Source organism: Mustela putorius, unplaced genomic scaffold (assembly GCF_011764305.1).
Source record: "Mustela putorius furo isolate JIRA1106 unplaced genomic scaffold, ASM1176430v1.1 tig00001012_pilon_pilon_pilon, whole genome shotgun sequence".
NCBI classification, from domain to species: Eukaryota; Metazoa; Chordata; class Mammalia; order Carnivora; family Mustelidae; genus Mustela; species Mustela putorius.
The window spans coordinates 1,214,824-1,237,600 of record NW_025421531.1 but is presented as its reverse complement, the minus strand read 5'-3'; the positions used below and the strand labels follow the sequence as shown (position 1 = coordinate 1,237,600).

Genomic DNA, 22,777 nt, shown 5'->3' with positions numbered 1-22,777 from the left:
TAACCAGTGTTGGTTCAAGGAGAACTAAAAATAAGTTATTTTAGATTCCAAGTCAAGCAAAACAACATTACGAAGGATGAGCTGAAGAAAAGACTATATTTATAAAGCACGTTTGCCAAATAGGTAAGCATTTTTCACATCCACCTGATGTTACAATTTCCAAAGAAAACAGCTACTTAGCCTGCCCCAAAGATCTGCCCTACAATTAATTCTAAGGGAAGGAGTGAAAGCCAAAGCTGATACCTATGTTGATAAGTAAATCCAATGGATCAAAAGATAAAGAGCTTTCTGTATTCTGATTAAAAAAAAAAAAAAAGCATTCAAAGCTTTTCATATAAAGACTGTATTTTCTCTCTAACAAGGAGACTTTGTTTTCTGGAATTTCTCAAGGCTACAAAGAAAAAGAATTAGGCAAGTAAATCATTATCCTATGTGTTGATAGAGCTAGCCTCTTCTCAAATCAAGTACAAACATCACTGGCTGGTGGAAAATAACATGTTGTGCCAAAAAGCCCTCCCACTAAAGTAGTAGTATTTCTGAAATACTCTGAGATACAGTAACCAATACAACTCAAGAATATATTCCAGTCAACATTTCCAACTCATTCCAACTAAGAACATATTACCCAAATAAGTATATAAGGTGATTACAATGGTGCTACCCTTATTGATACATATTAATAAGGTAAATAATCATTAAAGCATTTTTCTACCATTAACATGATTTAAAGTAGATTCTAATGTCAGAATACTAATATCTATAGTACAAGTCTAATATGAGAATGTGTCTATACAATCCTTGACAAGTTTTTACACAATCGTTTAAAACTAATTTATCAAAATGATTATTTAAAATAAATAATTTATGGACTGAAATAACACACAAGAAAAATATTTTGTATTTACTGAAGAGTTGACTATTAACAAAAACCATTCAGCATAGTTTCAAATACTTAGCAATCACACAGAGAAAGTTAACAACTTTACCACTTGTGCAATCTCATCAGATTAGAATTTAAATTTTCAATTTCATGATCCCATGTAGAAATCAAAGTATCTCAAATGGATATAAACTGCACACACTCAAATAAATAAATAAATAAATCTAACTTGAGACCCACATATATGGTAAGCAGAAAGAGCACTAAGCTTTATTCAGAGACCCAGTTTTCAGTCCCAGGTCTGCCACGTCATAGCTTTGGAACCTTAAGTACGAACACTTCAATGAGCCTTCATTTCCACATCAGTAAAATGGAAATAGCTATTGAACCTAACACAAAGAGTTGCTGAGAAATTTAAAAGTAACTTAAAAGTGATGTGTGTAAACTTCCTTTATGACCCATGAATTACTATATAAATTTAAATTATATAGAAATATATTAAATATAATACAAAGGCACTATGTTGAGTTACAGTAAAAAGTAGTCCAAACATAGAAGTCTAATTTTTACTAATTTCCCTAGTGATTACTTTTTCTTTCAAAGAACTCAACAACAGTTAATAAAAAGCTTTATGCTACCAACTTCAGGCATATGCTTACACAGAAGTACATAACTATAAACCAATCTGTCATATACCATCCGCATTCTCATCATTATCAGGACGACTTAAAGGGACAGCATTTTTCCACTTCAGTATAAACTCTGTACTTCAGTCTCATATTTCTACTGTCTGTTCTGTGGAACATGACATATTTATTGAGTACCTACTCATATAATAGTCTAAAGAATAAAAAACAGTAGAAAAAATAAGATCTATGCCTTAAATAGTCTGGATACCATAATATCATACACGCATAAATATTTCAATTAACGTGATACCAAGTCTTCCACTTTGGGCCATGAGGCAGTAACGAGTGCAAACTAGCCAGCCCTCCATAAGCAATGTAAAATAAAACTGTAAAAAAAAACATTTGAGGGGCGCCTGGGTGGCTCAGTGGGTTAAGCCGCTGCCTTCAGCTCAGGTCATGATCTCAGGGTCCTGGGATCTAGTCCCACATCGGGCTCTCTGCTCGGCAGGGGGCCTGCTTCCCTTCCTCTCTCTGTGATCTCTTCCCTTCTTCTCTCCTACTGTGATCTCTCTCTGTCAAATAAATAAATAAAATCTTTAAAAAAATTTTTAAAAAATTAAAAAAAAATTTGAAACAAATGGTTTTAGATGTTGAACAATAGGCAAAGCAGGACTGTGGTCCCTAAGTAAAGGAAAACACACAAATGAACACTGCAAGAACTTCTCCCTGTCTTTCTCTCTGGAGGCACTTATGAGACTAGAGCACATAAGTGAAGAATATGTTTTGTTGAGCAGAGAAAGAAGAGAATAAAGTTGAGGGATGCAGCAAAATGGGGGGGGGGGGGGGCGCTAGGATACCAAATGCAAGGAGCTCCAGAAATATACATAAGGGTCACATTAAGCCTTTAGCCAAACACTAGTTTGCACATGCCCAAAGTGACACTCTACAGAACCTGGCAAGAAAGAGCTAAATGGAGATTCTGGATGTCACATAATACTGAGAGATATAGCATACAGATAAAACAACACTGAACACCCAAGGAATTCAACTGAGACTACCATAGAAAGGTTACACTGTTGGGAGATAATTTTAGGGGTCCTTCAACCTTCTTCACTTCTTGAGAGCAGAGGCATGGAATAGGTTTTGTTCCAGACCATTTTTTCTAGGATGTTTGATTAATAAGACATATAATCACTAAAACAATTTTAAACTATTAATATGATACTAATATGATTAAAGCAAACAGCCTCAGAAGACAGAAGCTGTCTCCAACCAAAGCAAAGGGCACATTAATTTATAGCCTAGGAACACAGAGATCTCCCTCCAGGAGCAAAGGGAAGGCATGCTACTGCACACTGTACACGATTTGGGTCCTCTAAGCTCATAGTTTCTCTCCTATAATATGACCAACTGCATTAACTGGCAAATTTTAAACTGCCAATAATACAATCTCCACAATATTTACTATATAATCTAAAGCTATCCCACATGCACAGATGCAATAAAATGTAGCTCATAACTAGGTGGGGAGAGGATAGTATATAGAAACAAACTCCAAAATAAACCAGATATGAAAAGGTAACAATTTTAAAAGAGTTATATAGGAGGGAGGTGACCCTCTAAAGATATTTATGTCCTAATCCCTAGAACCCATCAATATGTTGGGTAACATCGCAAAGGTGAAATAAGGGTGCTAATCAGTGAACCTTATGATAGGGGAGCATCCTGCATTACCCAGGTGACTCCAGTGCAATCACAGGATTCTTAGATGTGGAAGAGGGAACCATCAGTGTCAGAGTGATAAATGGGAGAAGTTTATCACTGCCACTTTTGAAGATGAAAGGGGACCACAAACCAAGGAATGCAGGCAGCCTCTAAAGCTGAAAAAAGCAAGAAAACATTATCTGCTAGAGCCACGAAAAAGAAACGAGGCCTTGTTGACTATGATTTTAGCTCAGTGAGACCCATATCAGACTTCCAGAACTATAAGATAATAAATTTGTGATGTTTCAAGCGACAATGTTTGTGTTAATTTGACATAGCACCAACAAGAAACAAGTATGTTATTAAAAATAGGCATAGGACTTAAAGGAAGACAGAATGAGTAAATAATGAAGAATCTCAGTGGAAAAATAGAAACTACAAAAAAGAAAAAAATGGATAATCTAGAACTGAAAAACATTATTTGAAATAAAAAGTTCACTGTATAGGCTTAACAACAGACTGGATAGTACAGAATAAAAGATTCTGAATACAGAATTAAAATTATACAAAGTGAAGCACAGAAAGAGAAAATACTGAGAAATATAAAACAGAGTTTTGTGATTAGGGAAACAATCTAACATACATGAATTGTAATCCTAAGGGGAAAAGAGTGAAGGGGAGGATGATCAGAAAAAGTTAATAAACATAATGTTGGGCACCTCAGTGGCTCAGTCAGTTAAGTGTCCACCTTCGGCTCAGGTCATAATCCCAGGGTCCTGGGATGGAGCCCTGAGTCAGGGTCCCTGCTCAGGGGAGAGCCCTTTCCCTCTGGAGCTCCCCTTGCTTGTGTTCTCTCTTGCTATGACTCTCTCTCTGTCAAATAAATTAATAAAATCTTGAAAAAAAAAAGTCAACAATTTTCTGAATCTGAATACATACTCTCACACACACACATCCTTGGAGCTCAACAAAGCCCTAGGCAAAATAAATGTAAAGAAACTAAATCTAGGCACATGATAATCAAATTTCTGAAAACCAAAATAAAAACAAAAAATCTTAAAAGCCAGAAAGAAAAAAGATATATTACCATATAGAGGGAAAATCACTAAAAACTTCTGCTGAGATTGCATCCAAAACTTTGCAAGCTAGAAGACAATGGAACAAAATCGTTAAAATGCTGAAAGAAAAAAAACTATCAAAATAGAAGTCTATTTCCAAAAAAATTATCCTTCAAACTAATGATATTTTCAGATAAATAGCTCAGAAATATTTTCACTAGCAGACCTGACCTACAGTGAATATTCAGTTTTTCAGGCTAAAAGAAAAAAATACGAGATACAAGTTCAAATCTATGTAAAGGAAGAGTGCCAGAGATAATAAAAATATAAGTAAATATGAAAGGTTATTTTTTATGTTTTCTAATTTCTTTAAAAATTGTGTAAATGATGGGATGCCTGAGTGGCTCAGTTGGTTAAGCATCTATCTGCCTTTGGCTCAGGTCATGATCCCGGGGCCCTTGGATCAAGTCCCACATCAGGCCTGCTTCTCCTTCTGCCTGTTGCTCCCCCTGCTCATGCTCGCTCTCTCTCCCCCACTCTGAAAAATAAATATCTTCAAAAAAAATTATGTAAACAACAATAATAACAATTTACTGTGGGAATTATAACCTATGTAGAAATAAAATGTATGATAGTAATAGCACAAAGGATAGGAGGGAATAAATGCAATTTACTGTTGGAAGGTTCTTATAGTGAAATGCTTTTAATTTATAGTAGATTGATAATTTAATAATGCCTAATGTAGCGCCACTAAATTTTAGAGCCACTAAAAACAAAGCCAATAGAAGAGAGGTATAAGATGCTTCAAAAAAATTAATATAGAAAAATGTAGGAAGAAAGAAAAAAGAAAACAAAAAAAATGTTTAAATCCTTACAGTACAACGGAAACAAACAGCAAGATGACAGATTTAAACCTAATCAATAATTACACTGAATGTAAAAGTACCAAACATTCTAATTAAAGACAACAACTATCAGGATAGAAAAGGAAAACTCAAATATATAGGTATTAAATATAGATATTTTAAGAAAAAAAGTATGGAAAAAGAATTTCATACAAACACTAATCATGGGAAAGGCAGAGAAGTTCTGTCCCTTATACAAAGTAAACTTAAAAAGCATTACCAGAGACAAAGAAAGAAATTCTATTTGGTAGAAGAATTGGCTCACAAGGCAGATAAAATAAAAAATGTGTATGAATCTCATAACAGAGTTTCAAAATACATAAAGCTAAAATGAGCTGAACTAGAGGGGAAAATCAATAAGTCCATTATTACAGTTGAAGATGTTAATACTCCTCTCTCCCAGAAACTGAAAGAAATAGATCCCCAAAATCAGTAAAGATATGAAAGATGTGAAAAACTATAGATAACATTATCTAAGAGGCATTTATACAATAGACCCAATAAGTGCAGAATATAAACTCTGTTCAAGCACTGAATATTCACCAAATATAGACCATATCATGGGCTATTTTTAAAAACCTTTTCTTTTCTTTTTTTTTAAGATTTTATTTATTTATTTGACAGGGAGGGAGTACATAAGCAGTGGGAGTGACAGGCAGAGGGAGAGGGAGAAGCAGGCTTCCAGATGACCAGAGAGCCCCACCCCGTGGGGCTCAATCCCAGGACCCTGCTCAGCAGGGAGTCTGCTTCTTCCTCTCCCTTTGCTCCTCCCCCTGCTCCTGCACATGCGCATGCTCTCTCTCTCAAATAAATAAAATCTTTAAAAAAAAAATCAGCACAGTCTGCATTCTAGTCTACTCAGTCAGCATCTAGGTTTAGGCAGCAGCTGTGTAACTGCATTAGGGACTGGAAGCAAGACTGGCAAGGGAAGTGGTCTGGGTGGCATCTGTTGGGTCTAAGACAGATTACAACCACAAATAATACTAGTAGTAGATCTGGCAAGAAATCCCCTCACCTTTCATGTTCAAGCACTGTTTGAAAAGCAGCACTGAACAGTTATTCAACACACCTGGCCATTATTGAGGGTACATAATGTGCCAGGCATTGTGATAGGTCCTTTTACTGCTATCGATTTTGGCTTCACTACAAACCTGAGAGAATGATACAACTTTTTTTCCTTATATAAGACACTCCAGCCTAAGTTACAGAATTCAGTCTAGAAGTTAAAATTTCTGGCTCCCAAGCTCAAGGGCCACTGGCTACAACACAGATGCCTTGATGTATATGAGGCACACAGAATTGGACAGAAATTAACAAGGTTGTTTCAGAGTTCTTAGTCAAAGATGGAGTGGGATTTTATTTGAAAGTCATTATAACCGCTATACAGAGGCACCTGGGTGGTTCAGGGGCACGAGGCATATGACTCTGACTCAGCTCAGGTCATGACTTTGTGCATCATGGGATGGAACCCCACGTTGGGCTCTGCATACAGCAGGGAGTCTGCTTGATCTTCTCTCTGTCCCTCTCCCCCCCACTCAGATACTCAATCTCTCTCTCTAAAATAAATAAATAAATCTTTTTTAAAAACAGAGAGAGAGAGAGAAAACTGCTATACAGAAGCAATCGCAAAATGAAGTTTGATGTCCCTGTCCTAAATAAATGTAACTGGGAGGAGCTCTGAGTGGATCAGATGGTTGAGCGTCTGCCTTCCCCTCAGGTCATGATCTCCAGGTCCTGGGATCGAGTTCCGAGTAGGGCTCCTGGCTCAACGTGGAGTCTGCTTCTCTCTCTGCCTCTCCTCCTGCTCCTGCTCTCTCTGTATCTCTCTGTCTCAAATGAATAAATAAAATCTTCCCAAAAAATCACTGTAGCTGGGGTTTACAAAAGCAATGGTCATTAAAGGCACTGCTTTAAAAAAATGAATAACAAGGGACTCCTGGGTGGCTCATTTGGTTAAGCAACTGCCTTCGGCTCAGGTCATGATCCCAGCGTCCTGGGACATCGAGCTTCTTGCTCGGCATGGAGCCTGCTTCTCCCTCTGCCTCTGCCTGCCATTCTGTCCGCCTGTGCTCGCTCTCTCTCCCTCTCTCTCTGATAAATAAATTAAAAAAAAAAAAAACTTTAAAAAAAAATTTAAAAATGAATAACAATATATTAGAAAGAATCCCAAATATTTAGAAATTAAGTACCACATCTCTAAAATAAACTGTGGATCAAGAAAGACATCAGAAGAATATTAGAAAATATTTGCTACTACATAATATGAAAACATGTCCAAGTTTGTGAGACATAGCTAAAACATTACTTAAAGGTAAATTTATATATTTATGATTATATTAGGAAAAAAAGAAAGGTTTAAAATTCAACACTCTAAAATTAAGCACAATTTCCACATTAAAAAGCTATAAGAAATTAAATTCAAAATAAGCAGAAGGAAAAAACAATAGAGAGAGGATATCAATGAAACAGAAAATAAACAAAAATAGGGAAATTAACAACATCCTAAGTTGCTTCTCTGAAAATATCAATGAAACTGGTAAACCCCTAGCTAGAATGATCAAGAAAAACAAGAGAGAGGGGCGCCTGGGTGGCTCAGTGGGTTAAAGCCAGGGTCCTGGGATCAGGCCCCACATCGGGCTCTCTGCTAAGCGGGGAACGGGCTTCCCCCTCTGTCTCTCTGCCTGCCTCTCTGCGTACTTGTGATCATCTGTCAAATAAATAAAATCTTTAAAAAAAAAAGAAAAAAGAAAGAAAGAAAGAAAAACAAGAGAGAATATATAAATTACAAACACTGAATGAAAACAGGGGATAACTACCACAGATCTTACAGAAATAAAAAAGATGATAAAAAAAAAATTCCACGAACAACTTTGTACAAATATATTTTACAATTAGATGAAAAAGGATAATTCTTTAGAGATTAAAAATTACCAAAACTAATGCCAAAAAAAAACACAAAAAACCCTCACGGCCATTTATCTATTAGAGAAATTGAATTCATAATTAAAATTTTCCTACTTAAAAAACTTCCAGGCCCAAGTGGCTTCACTGATAAATTCTTAACAAACATTCAAGAAAATAATCAGTATAATTCAGTTAACTTGATTTTCCCTGTATCCTAGCAAGAATATAATTGTAACAAAGCTGACCTGTATCAGAAATATGTTTAAAATGCTAACTCCTGATTTCTTCCATGAGTTCAGATGTTTGGCAAAAATACCCAAAACAGAAACTATTTTAAAAAGCCTACTTTGACTAGAAAAAAAAAAAAATGTTAAACTCCTGAATGAAGAATATCATAAACAGAATTAAAAGATAGATGTTAAATTGGAAAATATCAATATTTAATAAATAATTCATTGGTATGGAAAAAAGTCTTTACCTATCAAACAGTACACAAGACAAAAACAGGAAATGCCTCAAAGAAATAATAAGATCAACACGAAATAATGGCCAATTTTCCTAACCAATCATAAATATAAATTTAAGCATGATAGGCAAAAACATTTTCAAAATCCCTCACAAAAGCAAAATTGTTGAGACTATAAAAAGATCAGTGGTTTCCAGAGGTTGGGCCAAGGAAAGAAGGGATGACTAGGCAAAGCATAAAGGATTTGGGGGGTTTTGAATGTATTCTGTAAAATACCATAATGGTAGATACACATTAATCAAAACTCACAGATTTTACAACACTGAAAGTGAACTGTAATGTAAATTACGGACTTTGGGTGACAGCGATAGGTCAATGAAGGTTCATCAATTCTAACAAATGTACCACCACTTTGGTAGGAATGTTGACAGTGGGGGAAGCTGTAAGGTAGGAAGTAGGGGAGATATGGGAACTCTGTACTTTATACTCAGTTTTGCTATGAACCTAAAACTACTTTTAAAAATAGTCTATTTTTATTTCCAAAAAATACATATAAGACTTCAAAGACTAAGTTGAAAAAATATGAATTATTTTATTAATTCTATTAATAAAATTGTGACTGAGCTATTAGTTCTAATAGTGACTGCATACCTGTAATGATGATGTTTTGGATGTGCTGAGTTGAATAGAATAGATTGTTAATATTTTTAAGAAGAGAATACCTAGTACTGTTGAGAACTGCAGTACACAAATGCTCACCTGAACTAGTTATAAGAATATACACCTTTTTGTATGAAAATTTGCCAGTATATATCAAAAGTCCAACAATGACCAAGCTAAGAATTTATCCAGAGTAATAGAAGTGTAATGAGAGGTACACATGGTAGGCCCATATGGTAGAATTCGAGGTAGCTAGAAAATCCAATGATGTCGACTGCTATCTTTATACACAAGATGTTCATGACAAATTGTCAATTGGCAAAGGTCAGATTATAGGACATTATGGACAGATGAGCCAGTTTAGTAATATGTACATGATATTAATGCACACATATTCACAGAGAAATGTGTAATGGGTTGTTCAACACAATATTAATCATGATATTCTCTGGGTAATCAGATTTAAAGATTTTTAGTCTATTCACAGTATTTGCTTCTTTTACTTGAATTTTTTACAACAGGCCTGGATCTCTTTCCCTAAAACATAAAAGCATTTACACTCACAAATATACATAGACACACACATTGACACTATTTGGCTACTCTAACTTGACTTCCAATTTATTCTGTCAGGGATAAAGTCCATCATACCTAAAGAGCTAACCCACTTGATTCCGTAATTTGGAGCAAGTTCCTCAACTGACTCTACTTATCTGATATAAAATCAAGCTGTACTGCAAAGTGCATTTTTTTTAAAGATTTTATTTATTTATTTGTTAGGGAGAGAGAGAGAGAAAAAGCAAGCATGAGCACAGGCAGACAAAGTGGTAGGCAGAGGCAGAAGGAGAAGCAGGCTCCCTGCGGAGCAAGGAGCCCGATGTGGGACTCGATTCCAGGACGCAGGGATCATGACCTGAGCCGAAGGCAGCTGCTTAACCAACTGAGCCACCCAGGGGTCCCTGGAAAGTGCATTTTAGAGTTAAAGTCTTGTTTCAGGTCTGACATTTATCTGAACCTGCTCAGTTCACTTTTCTGCGCTTCAGTTTTCTTCAAATATACAATGATGATACTGGTATCCATCCAGTGACAAGACTGATAGGAGGATGAAACAAATAACTCATGTAGAAAATACTTTCCAAATAATGAATATTAGTAGTTGTAGTATACTGCAGAATAAAAATATATGTAATTGTACAGGACACCAAAACAATGAAAAAAGAAAAAAAAACAGTTTTAAAAATGGCAAGAAAAATAGTAAAAGGGAAATAAGTAAATATATGTACTGAAGAAAGAAAATGAGCTTCAACTAATAAGAATTTCCATTTTTTAAAAAGTAACCATTCAGGACGCCTGGGTGACTCAGTGGGTTAAAGCCTCTGCCTTCAGCTCAGGTCATGATCCCAGAGTCCTGGGATCAAGCCCCATATTGGGCTCTCTGCTTGGCGGGGAGCCTGCTTCCCCCTCTCTCTCTGCCTGCCTCTCTGCCTACCTGTGATCTCTGTCTGTCAAATAAATAAATAAATAAAATCTTAAAAAAAAAAAGTAACCATTGATTAGACTGCTTCAAAGAAGAAATAATAAGTAAAAAATAAGTATAAAAAGTAATAATAACTTAGCTAAATACAGAATAAAAACTTTGAACATAATTTACCATATGTTGATTAATTGCCTAATGTATTTAAAATATAAGTTCCCTTATATCTTCTTTATTTTTTTAAGATTTTATTTATTTATTTGACAGAGACAGAGACAGGGAGAGAGGGAACACAAGCAGGGGGAATGGGAGAGGGAGAAGCAGGCTTCCCACTGAGCAGGGAGCCCAACTCGGGCTCTATCCTAGGACTCCGGGATCATGATCTGAGCCAAAGGCAGATGCTTAACGATTGAGCCACCCAGGGACCCCATTCCCTTATATCTTTTACATTCTTAATGAATAAGATGAATATAATACTTGGCCCCTGTCATCAAAGGAACTTACAGCTACTCTATAAAATATAAATAAACATCATCATTCATTAGCATACATTCATTTAAATGCCTGCTAAACGCAGAGTGCTAAGCTAGGCATATGGAATTCAGAAGTATATGTGATATTACTTCTTGCTTTTTGAAAAACTGACCATTTATTGAGGAAGGAACTGGACTACCAACACAATCACAAACACAAACTCTATTATAAGAAATGGGACACATGTGGCAAAGGGTAGCAGAATGGAGTTATAGCCCAGAACTAAGACAGATGCTGGTTCTCACACCTGTATCTAAGCTGCATTAGCAGCAAGAACAACTTGACACTACACAGAAACGGACCTGAATTCTTCTGTTCTGGGCATGACTGGGCAAGGAAACTGGAATTACTTACAGGCATTACTTCACTGGCAATAATATACGAACATTAAATAAGTTGTCATTCAGTACACCACCTGGTCAGTGCTGGGTTCCTACTGAAACGCTGCCAAAACTGACGGGAAGAGGAAGCCATCAGGAAATAAAGGCTGTCTCTATCAGCTTGACACTGAGTTCACACATGCATTAATTTATTTAAAAAAAAAAAAAGCTGAAGGGCTAATTTTTTAGCCTTTTTTAGAGAGCTTCCCCAAAACTCGTAAGCAAATAAATAGATAAATATTAAAAAATAAACAGACCAAAAAAACTTAGTAAAACCAAAGAGCAAAGTAAAACTTTATCAGATTTGATTATACTTACTGGACTCTCAAGCATTCACTCTTCTAATGAGAGTAGCAGTTACAGATGGTGCTTTGAAAGAGTCTAAAATCTAACAAATTTAATAAATCTTATATATGTTTCTCTCGTACCAGGTTATAAATTCCTTAGTGGCTGGTCTGCATTCCTGCAAGCATCAAGAATGACTTTTTATACATCTGGATAGATAAGTGGATGGATGGCCGAACAACCCATGAAACAACAAATAGATGCATGTCACAGAGATTAAAATTTTAACAGAATACTTTGAATGTTTGTGAAAGTAGCTGGCTATTAAAGACGGGCTTGGGGAAGGTAATGACACAGCACATGAAGGTGACTGGAAGGGAGAAAGAAGCAGTGACTACTACAACATTGTCTCCACAGCAGAAAGGAAGAGGAAATAGCATACTGAGAAATAACAGAAAGGCCAGGAGGAAGAGCTAACAAAAGAAAAATGAATTAATGGAGGAAACAAAGACAAAACAAGGAGAGACATTAAAAGAAAATAAAGCAATCAATATTGAGAAATCTGAACAGAACCAGAGTCCAGTGCCTGTTCAGGGCAAAAGAGAAGTTTTTTAAAAATCTTAAATTAGGGATTTAACAATGGTTCTCTCAATAAAAATACACATGGCCACAAATGCAAAAGAGAATGGCATTATTAAAAAAACACAGTATAGGGGCACATGGGTGGCTCAGTGGGTTAAAGCCTCTGCCTTCGGCTCAGGTCATGATCTCAGGGTCCTGGGACCGAGCCCCACATCAGGCTCTCTGCTCAGCGGGGAGCCTGCTTCCCCCTCTCTCTCTGCCTGCCTCTCTGCCTACTTGTGATCTCTGTCTGGCAAATAAGTAAATAAAATCTTTAAAAAAAAAAAACAGTATAGTACAAACAACCTTGCCAACTAACTTCCAAAACATATGGGAAAAGAAAGAGAAACATTAAGAGTTATATTAGTCATTCAGGTAAAAAAATAAGTAATTGTACACAATTTGAAAATGAAAGAAAAAGTTTGATGACAAATTTTCTTTTTTTTTTTTTAAAGATTTTATTTATTTATTTGACAGAGAGAAATCACAAGTAGGCAGAGAGGCAGGCAGAGAGAGAGAGAGGAGGAAGCAGGCTCCCTGCTGAGCAGAGAGCCCGATGCGAGACTCGATCCCAGGACCCTGAGATCATGACCTGAGCCGAAGGCAGCGGCTTAACCACTGAGCCACCCAGGCGCCCATTGATGACAAATTTTCTTTACTTGTTCCAGATAGAGGTCAAGAAAAAGCTTATATAGATGTAAACTGATTTAAATTTCTTATAAAATGTGTATAGCATTTTACAATTTGTCATTTTTCCACATACACTTTCTCACATGACAATGTGAAATGGTTATGTTTATTAAATCCAAATTATACATGAGGAAAGAGAGACATTAAAAAAGATAAGCAATTTGCCCAAAGTCACATACATTAGAGAGTACAAATGGATTTGAAACCCAGATTTTTGGGGTGCCTGGGTGGCTCAGTGAAGGCTCTGCCTTCAGCTCAGGTCTTGGTCTCAGGGTCCTGGGATCAAGCCCCACACAGGGCTCTCTGCTCAGCGGGGAGCCTGTTTTCCCCTCTCTCTGCCTGCCTCTCTGCCTACTTGTGCTCTCTCTTTGTGTGTAAAATAAACTAATAAAATCTTTTAAAAAAGAAACCCAGATATTCCAAAAAAATTATTTTAAAATTTTATTTATTTATTTGACAGAGAGAGACACGTCGAGAGAGAGGGAACACAAGCAGGGGAAGAAGCAGGCCTCCCACATAGCAGGCAGCCTGATGCGGGGCTCCATCCCAGGACCCCAGGATCATGACCTGAGCTGAAAGCAGCTGCTTAACAACTGAGCCACCCAGGCGCCCCAGATTTTCCAAATTTTATAATAAACAAACTATTAATGAAAGAATATTTTCAAACTATAATTTTAGGGGAGCGAGGTCTTTACAATATATACCAAGGTAAAAAGAAATTATACAAGAGATAGGCAAGTGAAATTTTCTACTTCTCAAAGCAAGCTTAACTATTGTCACTTTATGAAACTGAAGGCATTGGGCGCCTGGAGGGGGCTCTGTTGGTTAAGCACCTGCCTTCCACTCAGGTCATGATCACAGGGTCCCACATCAGGCTCCTTGCTCAGCGGGAAGCCTGCTTCTCCCTCCGCCTGTTGCTCCCCCTGCTAGTACTCTTCTCTGACAAATAAATAAATAAAATCTTTTTTAAAAAATCACATAAGATTTGTTTTGAGCACGAGTGATGTAGAACAATAAAATAACGTCTAAAATGGTCTTCTGAGTCCAAGTCATGGGTGACTTAGAATACCTGACTGAAATGTAGACCTTATTCTGGATATCAGGGTATCTCAAACTTAAGAATCTGCAGACCCCAGTTTGAGAAAAACTGCAGTTAATGATAAAGATTGATAGCCCCTTGGCTAGGCAAAGACTGCCACATATACTGTTCACATGATCAGAATAGCCAGCCCCATTCTAGCAGTAGTGTGGGGCTCCATTAAGATTCTATAAGAATATTAAGAATATATGCTAAAAAACCAAAAACCTTGTTTTCATCAATGGTATCAGACTACTTATTCAGTAAAAGTTCCAGGAATGATCCCAAACATAGAATCTAACATGATTGAGAAGAATATTTTGCTTAGTCAATTGTGATGCACAGAATTAACATAACCACTATTTTGTGGCTTTAGCCTGCAACACCAGAAGCTATTCACTCTTGAGTGTTTTTCCATCATTAAAATATGCTGCCATTAGACATTTAGCTTTGATTATTATTTAGGAAAAGAAATGGTATGAATATCCAAACTTCCAATAAATGTAAATTACTAATACTGAATTTTATTCATTCTCCTTTAAAAAAAATCATTACAATAGGTGAATATAAAAGTTTATAATATTGGGGCGCCTGGGTGGCTCAGTGGGTTAAGCCGCTGCCTTCGGCTCAGGTCATGATCTCAGGGTCCTGGGATCGAGTCCCGCATCGGGCTCTCTGCTCAGCAGGGAGCCTGTTTCCTTCTCTCTCTCTCTGCCTGCCTCTCAGTATACTTGTAATTTCTCTCTGTCAAATAAATAAATAAAATCTTTAAAAAAAAAAAGTTTATAATATTTATCAGAATCCATAATTAGAATGATTATTAAAAGAATTTACTAGGCCTTAGTCTAAAATAGAAATATTTAAATAAATGTAATATCCCCCATTAATCCACAATTATTATAGTCATTAAATCTTTAAAATTTATCCTCCTAGCTTTGGAGTCAAAAGCCCTCACTGACGGACACTGTATCATGATAGATTATATGTATATACACACACACTACATACATATCAAAAGCATCCCATAATTTCTTCTTGTAAGTTATGAAAGGGAGGTACTTACAGTTTGCTTAAATTATAATAACCACTATTTAAAAGCATATGCATATATTTTATTCTCTCCAATGATCATCACAGCTTTATGGTAGAACAGGAAAGATTGCTAATGTACTCATTTTAAAGACAAACTGAAGCTCAGAGAGGTTACAAGTCTTAATACAAAGCTAGGCCTCCTACCAAATTCTTCTAATTTCAGCCTAACATTACAGTTCTGCCTTCCTAGTTAGCATCAAACAGCAGTGAACAAAAACAGTGAATGAAAGAACAGATTCTTTTCTCACTAAAGAAACTGTAAAGAGAATATCCCAGTCTGGGTCCCTCTAATGGTTAAGAAGAGTGAGAATATAATATTCAAGAGGCCTAGGAGGCCCGAGGCCAGCTACCTCCTTACCATTGCATAAAGTCCATTTGTCCAGATGTCCATACAAATACTGACATTTTCTGTGCGTGTTGTGACATGAATAAAGTTAAGGAACACTGCTACTGAGAACTCAGGAATATACAGGATGGTCTTAAAAAATTTTTTTTAAATGTAAACTTCATAAACTTTATGAAATTATCTTTTAAAAAGATTTTTAACAATGATACTAGAGACTCCTGCTTCAAGGTTAACTGATTTTAGTGTATGTGTAGTGGTTCTCCACTCTTATCAATTACTTCTCACATAAAAGATAACACTCATATTCACAATCCACTCTTACATACATAATCCAGATTCTGTAAAAATCTAAATAAATTTTTAAGTAATTAACATTGGAGTAATTTTCAATCATCAGTTATTTATCCAATCAGTGGCTTATTCTGTTCTGTAGCATTGATAAAATAGCCCATGGTTTGCTTATAATTTCTAGTGCTAACTACAGCTACACTACTCCTTTAGCACTCACTCAAGAAAGTTATATAGGAATACAGATAAGTAAGTATAGGAATACAGATAAGAGTGATGTCACTACTGGGATGGCTTTGCATTTGTTATAGCATCTAATCATTCACACACTGCAACTCTTATTATCAGTTTACACAGAACTCATAACCAGTTCCAACATACTTCACAAGTGGTAACATTTCTACTGAGAACCCTACATTGTAAAACATTCCCCTTAATCTCCTCTCACCAAACGCCCTGTCAGAAATGTGAACACTTAGTTTATTTCCATTCTAGTTGCCTTATACCTTGTCAATATTAACTCTTTCTTACAAGTTTGAAATTTTACACAGGTATGGAATTCCCACTTCTAGCTGCAGTCTGTCCATGTAAAAAAATATGGAAGAAAGCAGTGCAAAGAAAAGTCACATTGCAACTTCCAAATCACACTTAATCCCTCTAGATGCCACCAAGCCTTTAAATGAGTACCATCAGATTTAGTGCCACAAATTTTTATTCTCTGATAACCATCCCTTTAAAAGTGAAACTAATTCATTAGCCTAAAATACATTACCATCTTCCATCATCCTTATTTCTGGCACATCTGCAAGATTAAATGGGGGACTTGGAAGTTACTATGAGACCTTTCTTCAGCATCTCTTTGTTCCAGATTGATCATATACATCAAAACAGAAGGAAAGTTCATCACTAACACTTAATTTCTGTTGATCACGCCTTTTTTTCTTTAGATACCACCAGCCCTATAGAAACCAAATAGAAGTTTATATCTATGTAGTGTTGCACAGTATAGTTTACAAAGAACTTTTCATGTCATTTTGTATTTGACTTTCATAACAATTCTTGAGCTATGCATTGCATATTTTTTGTAACTGTGAAAAGAAAAATAGAAGTTAAAGGACTCAACCAATTTATATAACTAATAAGTAGTAAAGCCAGGACCAAAAGCCACGTTTCAACTCTTGGTCCAATAACATTCCATTCCACCGTGATGTTTGTAAGACACCGTTTTAGCCATAAGAGGATTCCAGATTTTTTTTTTTTTTTTAATGTGAAAGAGAGATAAAGAGAGAGCACAAGCACAGGGAGTGGTAGGCAGAGGGAGAAGCAGGATCCCCACTGAGCAGGTAGCCTGAAGTGGGGCTTGATCCCAGGACCCTGGGGTCAGAACCTGAGCTGAAGGCAGATGCTTAACCAACTGAGCCACTCAGGTGCCAAGGATTCCAGACTTTAGGCTTGTAGCAAATCATATCACCAAACCCATATATTTGTGTTCACCTTGAATAAGAGATTTAACTATCTATTCATATTCAATTAAAAAGAAAGCATTAGTCTGTTTTGAGAGTTCCCACAACAACCTTGCATAATACAGGCATACCTTATTATCTTATTATCAGTTTACACAGAACTCATAACCAGTTCCAACATACTTCACAACTGGTAACATTTCTATTGTTACAGTGCTTCCAGATAACTGTGTTTTTAAAATTGAAGGCCTGTGGGAACCCTGCATTAGGCAAATCTATTGGTGCCATTTTCCCAACAGCACTTGCTCACTTTTTATCTTTGTGTCACATTTTGGAAATTCTCACAGTATCTCAAACTTGTCATTATTGTTACATCTGTTATGACAAACTGTGATCAATGATCTTTGATTATTATTAGAGCCACTGTTTTAAGGCACCACAAATCACACCCTTATAAGCCAGCAAACTCAATCAGTAAATGTTTGAGAGTGTTCTGACTGCTCCACCAACCAGCCATTTCCCCATTTCTCTCCTTATACTTAGGCCTTCCAAGTCCCTAAAACACAATATTGAAATCAGGTCAGTTAATAATCCCCACAGTAGCCTCTAGGTGTTTAAATGAAAGGGAGAGTCACATGTCTCTCTCTTTAAATCAATAGCCAGAAATTATTAAGCTTAGTGAGGAAGGCAGGCCGAAGGCCAAGAGAAGCTGAAAGCCAGTCCTCTTGAGCCAAACAGCAAGTTGTGAATGCAAGGGACAAGTTCTTAAAGGAAATTTAAAAATGCTACTCCAGTGAACACACAAATGATAAAGCAAAACAGCCTTATTGCTGACACAGAGAAAGTTTTTGATCATATCAATCATAACACTGCCTTAAGCAAAAGTCTAATCTAGAATAAGGCCCTAACTTGCTTCAACTCTATGAAGGCTGAGAGGTGAGGAAGCTGTAGAAGAAAAATTTGAAGAGGTTGGTTCATGAGATTTAAGAAGTAGTCTCCATAACATAAAGGTACAAGGTGAGGCAGCAAGTACTGATGCAGAAGCTGTAGCACGTTATCCTGAAGACCTAGCTGACAAAATTAATGAAGGTGGCTACGCTATACACCAGATTTTCAATGCAGACAAAACCACTTATATATTAGAAGAAGATGCTGTATTAGGCTTTCATAGCTAGAGAGAAGAAACCAAAGCCTGCCTTCAAAACTTCAGAGGACAGACTGACTCTCTTGTTTGGGGTTGATGTAACTGGTGACTGAATTGAAGCCAGTGCTCATCTACCATTCTGAAAATCCCAAGGCCCTTAAGAATGATGCTAAGCCTATGCTATCTGTGCTGCATCAATGAAACAATAAAGCCTGGATGACAGCACATCTGTTTACAACATGGTTTGCTGAATAGTTTAAGCCATTGTTGAGACCTACTGCTCAGAAAGAGATTTCTTTCAAAATATTAGGGCTCATTGACAATGCTCGTGGTCACAAAAAAGCCCTGAAAAAGATGTACAAGATTAGTGTCGTTTTCATGTCCACTAACACAATATACATTCTGCAGCCCATAGATCAAAAAGAATTTTTTTTTTACTTTCAAGTCTTATTACTTAAGAAATACATTTCATAAGGTTTACAGATGCTAAACATAGTGATTCCTCTGATCTGCAGAAAGTAAGGAGAAGACCTTCTGGAAAGAGTTCACTATTCTAGTTGCCGTTAAGGGCATTGACAACTCATGTAAAGAAGTCAAAACATAGGGCGCCTGGGTGGCTCAGTGGGTTAAAGCCTCTGCCTTTGGCTCAGGTCATGATCCCTGATCATGACTCGATCCTGGGATCGAGCTCTGCATCAGGCTCTCTGCCCAGCAGGGAGCCTGCTTCCTCCTCTCTGTCTGCCTCTCTGCCTACTTGTGATCTCTCTCTGTCAAATAAATACACAAAATTTTGAAAAAAAAAAAAAAAAAAGAAGTCAAAACATCAACATTCACAGGAGATTGGAAGAAGGTGATTCCAATTCTCATGGATGACGTTGAGGGGTTCAAGACCTCAGGGAGTAAGTAACTACAGATGTGGCAGAAAGAGCAAGAGAATTAGAATTAGAAACAGAGCCTGAGGATAGGACTGAATTGCTTCAATCTCATGATAAAACTTAAATGGATGAGGAGTTGCTTCTTATGGGTGAAAGTGATGTTGAGATGGAATCTACTCCCGGTGAAGATGCTGTGAAGACCGAAGACTGCTGAATGACAACACAGGATTTAGGATGTCGGGACATTAGGATATCAGACAACAGCGGATACTACATAAGCGTAGTTGACAAAGTAATAGCAGAATTTGAGAGGATTCACTCCAATTCTGGAAGAAGTCCTATAGGTAAAGTGCAATCAAACAGCATCACACACAGAGAAATCCTTCGTGAAAGGAAAAGTCAATCACTATAGCAAACAGCTCTTGTTTTAAGAAACTGCTGATAGCCACCACCGGGATCAGCCAGCACCCGTTAACATCTAGGCAAAATCCTCCACCAGCAAAAAGATTAGGACTCCTGAAAGCTCAAATGATGCTTAGTGGTTTTTAGCAATATTTTTAAAATTAAGGCATATACACTGTTTTTAGACATAATGCTATTGCACACTTAACAAAATACAGTCTAGGGTAAACATAACTTTTATATCCCCTGGGAAACCAAAAATTTCACTTGATTTACTTTATTGTGATATTTACTTTATTATGGTAGTGTGAACAGAACCCACAATATCTATAGAGTATGCCTGTATTCACCCTCCTCTTCTAGCTTTCCTTGCCTCATTAGAAAAAGCATTCAAAGGGCACTCTATATAAGAGCAGAACTTTTTCCAAAAAAAAAAAAAATTTATTAAATACTTTAAACAATACTTTTTAAGAGCCAAAGAAATTAATACAAAATAATAAGAAAAGCAAAGTACAATGAAAAGCAAAAGCTAAAGAATAAACTAAAACATTTAAAAATATAAAAACATTAAATATCTAATGGAAGAAAAGCAAACACCAAATATAACAAAAAGTAAAAGTGAAACGAGGCAAAAAATACAATTTCCAAAATTTAACACCTCCAAACAGATGGTATGAGGTGGTACAAATAGGTAGCAGGCCTTCATCGGGTCAATTTGCTGATTACAGATACCAGAAGTATAAAATAGTCTTTAGTCTTTCCCTTAGTTGCAGAAGATTCAACACTGTCCTTCTGGGTTAAAAATATCTGTGTGGGAGGAAGATATCTCTTAAAGAGCACTGAGCTCTAGCTTTGTTGGCTTTTCCAACACATAAATTAAGCAAAAGCCACCCATCCTCTACTCTCTTCAACCTTAGCTTTTAAATGCAGAGTTTTAACTTAGAATAAGTATTATCAAGTCTCTTATTAACAACATATAAATAATTTTTGTGATTTGACCAGATTAAATTCAGCTATATCTAAAAAGGTAAGATTCTAGCCATATTTAACTGTATGTTTTAAAAAATATATACATTGTATTTATTAAATCTGTTATACATACCTATTAAACATAATAGAAATCATATACTTTCAAAGAGTTAAAATACCATAAAAATATAAACAATAAACCATGCTAAATATAATTCAGTCTTACTATAATGATTTAGAAGACAATCAGTAGTATTCAGTAAATTCATTTTTAAAACTTGGACTACCATTTTGAACATCTCACAAATAAGAAAGTAGTAGTATATGATACAAGGCTTAAAATACAAATTTTTTTTTAAAGATTTTATTTATTTATTTGACAGAGAGAGATCACAAGTAGGCAGAGAGGCAGGCAGAGAGAGAGAGGAGGAAGCAGGCTCCCTGCTGAGCAGAGAGCCCAATGTGGGACTCAATCCCAGGACCCTGAGATCATGACCTGAGCCGAAGGCAGCAGCTTAACCCACTGAGCCACCCAGGCGCCCCTTAAAATACAAATTTTGATATGAGGGCCATTTCTCTTCTTTCCATATCCATCTATTAAAAAAAAATGATCATTGACAATCTGGATAATACCTGAGAGAAATGAGTCCAAAAAATTGCCAAAAGATCTTATAGATTCCCAGCCAAGTAAACCATAAGTAAATGGCTTTCATAATAGCTTTATAAAGAATTTTGGACAGCTACATTAGACTTAAAAGCCAAATTTAGGAGAATGATACAGTATATTTACATTATATATTGTTATAATATATAATATATACATATATATACTCATTTATATCTTCAACTATCAAGCCAAAAATGAAGTAAATATTTACAACTAAAAACTAAATGAAAACTCTGAATTCCAACTAGTATTCAGTTTTAATGTTTCCACTTTTTAGAGTAAACATTGTCATTGACAAACACAACAGTAACCATTAAGAACTTGGAAACTAATATTTTAGTACATAAAAATTCTCGGCTTACTATTTCTTCAATAACATGTCTTAAACTCATACACAACAAATACAAGCAACATATAATCTTGATGAAATTGTGTTACCCTTATTGTTAATAATTATCCTGCATATATTCATTACCAAAGTCACACATTTTATAGCGAAACTACAACTTCAAAATTTAGTTCTCACGTTCTCTGTAGAAATAAGCACAAAAATAAAAAGAGCACATTATTCTCTCAAAACCAAAAAACCAACCTCATTAATTGCTTATAAGTATTAAAACACTATTTTAGTTTATATAAAAGATTAACAGTGACCAAGACCTTGAAAAAAATTCCCCAAATATTAAACAACTTCCTCTTCCAAGAAAAAAAAAAAAACACCAACTTCCTCTTCCAAATATCATATCCAAAATACACTGGAATCTCCAAAAAAAGAAAGGGGGGGCATTTAAGAATCCTTTCTGAACCACTTACTTATAAAACAAATGCGAGTTTATTTCAAAGCAACTGTACCTTAAATGCATAGAACCTAAGGACATACAGTGCACTAGCATATTAAAACACACCTGGACTTACTGGGGTCTCATTTCAACCAAAGTTTTCTATACAAATTCATAAATTATTTCAAATAATCTTTTGTCAAAATTAAAAGAAGGCAAATTTTACAATCACCCAGGTGACAACATTTTAAAGGATAGTTAATTTTAATTAATGATACATTTGAATACTACAAACATCCTTATGCTTGGTGCCATTTCTGCTACCAAACTAAGACAAATTTCTTTTTGAAATGACTAATTTCTGGACACTTACACATTTGCAGAAGACCATCAGATGTACTAAACTGATAGCTCTACACTTTATTTTCAGATTCAAATGATAAATAAGAAGGAACTGAAAGAGGAAAAGGCTCTATCTGATCTT

The 22,777-nt window shown here is 35.9% G+C and overlaps 1 protein-coding gene across 6 annotated transcripts in view; it reads right to left on the bottom strand.

Moving 5' to 3' along the window:
• The window catches only part of DENND1B (DENN domain containing 1B), a 266,752-nt gene that overhangs the window by 226,166 nt on the left and 17,809 nt on the right, over positions 1-22,777 (bottom strand). The window contains exon 2 of one of the 6 annotated variants that reach the window (XM_045086990.1): positions 4,301-4,358. The exons of the other annotated variants lie outside the window; for them this stretch is intronic. Within the exon in view, the coding sequence (XP_044942925.1) occupies positions 4,301-4,358 (58 nt within the window). The remainder of the gene's footprint in view (positions 1-4,300; positions 4,359-22,777) is intronic. 6 annotated transcript variants of the gene reach the window in all.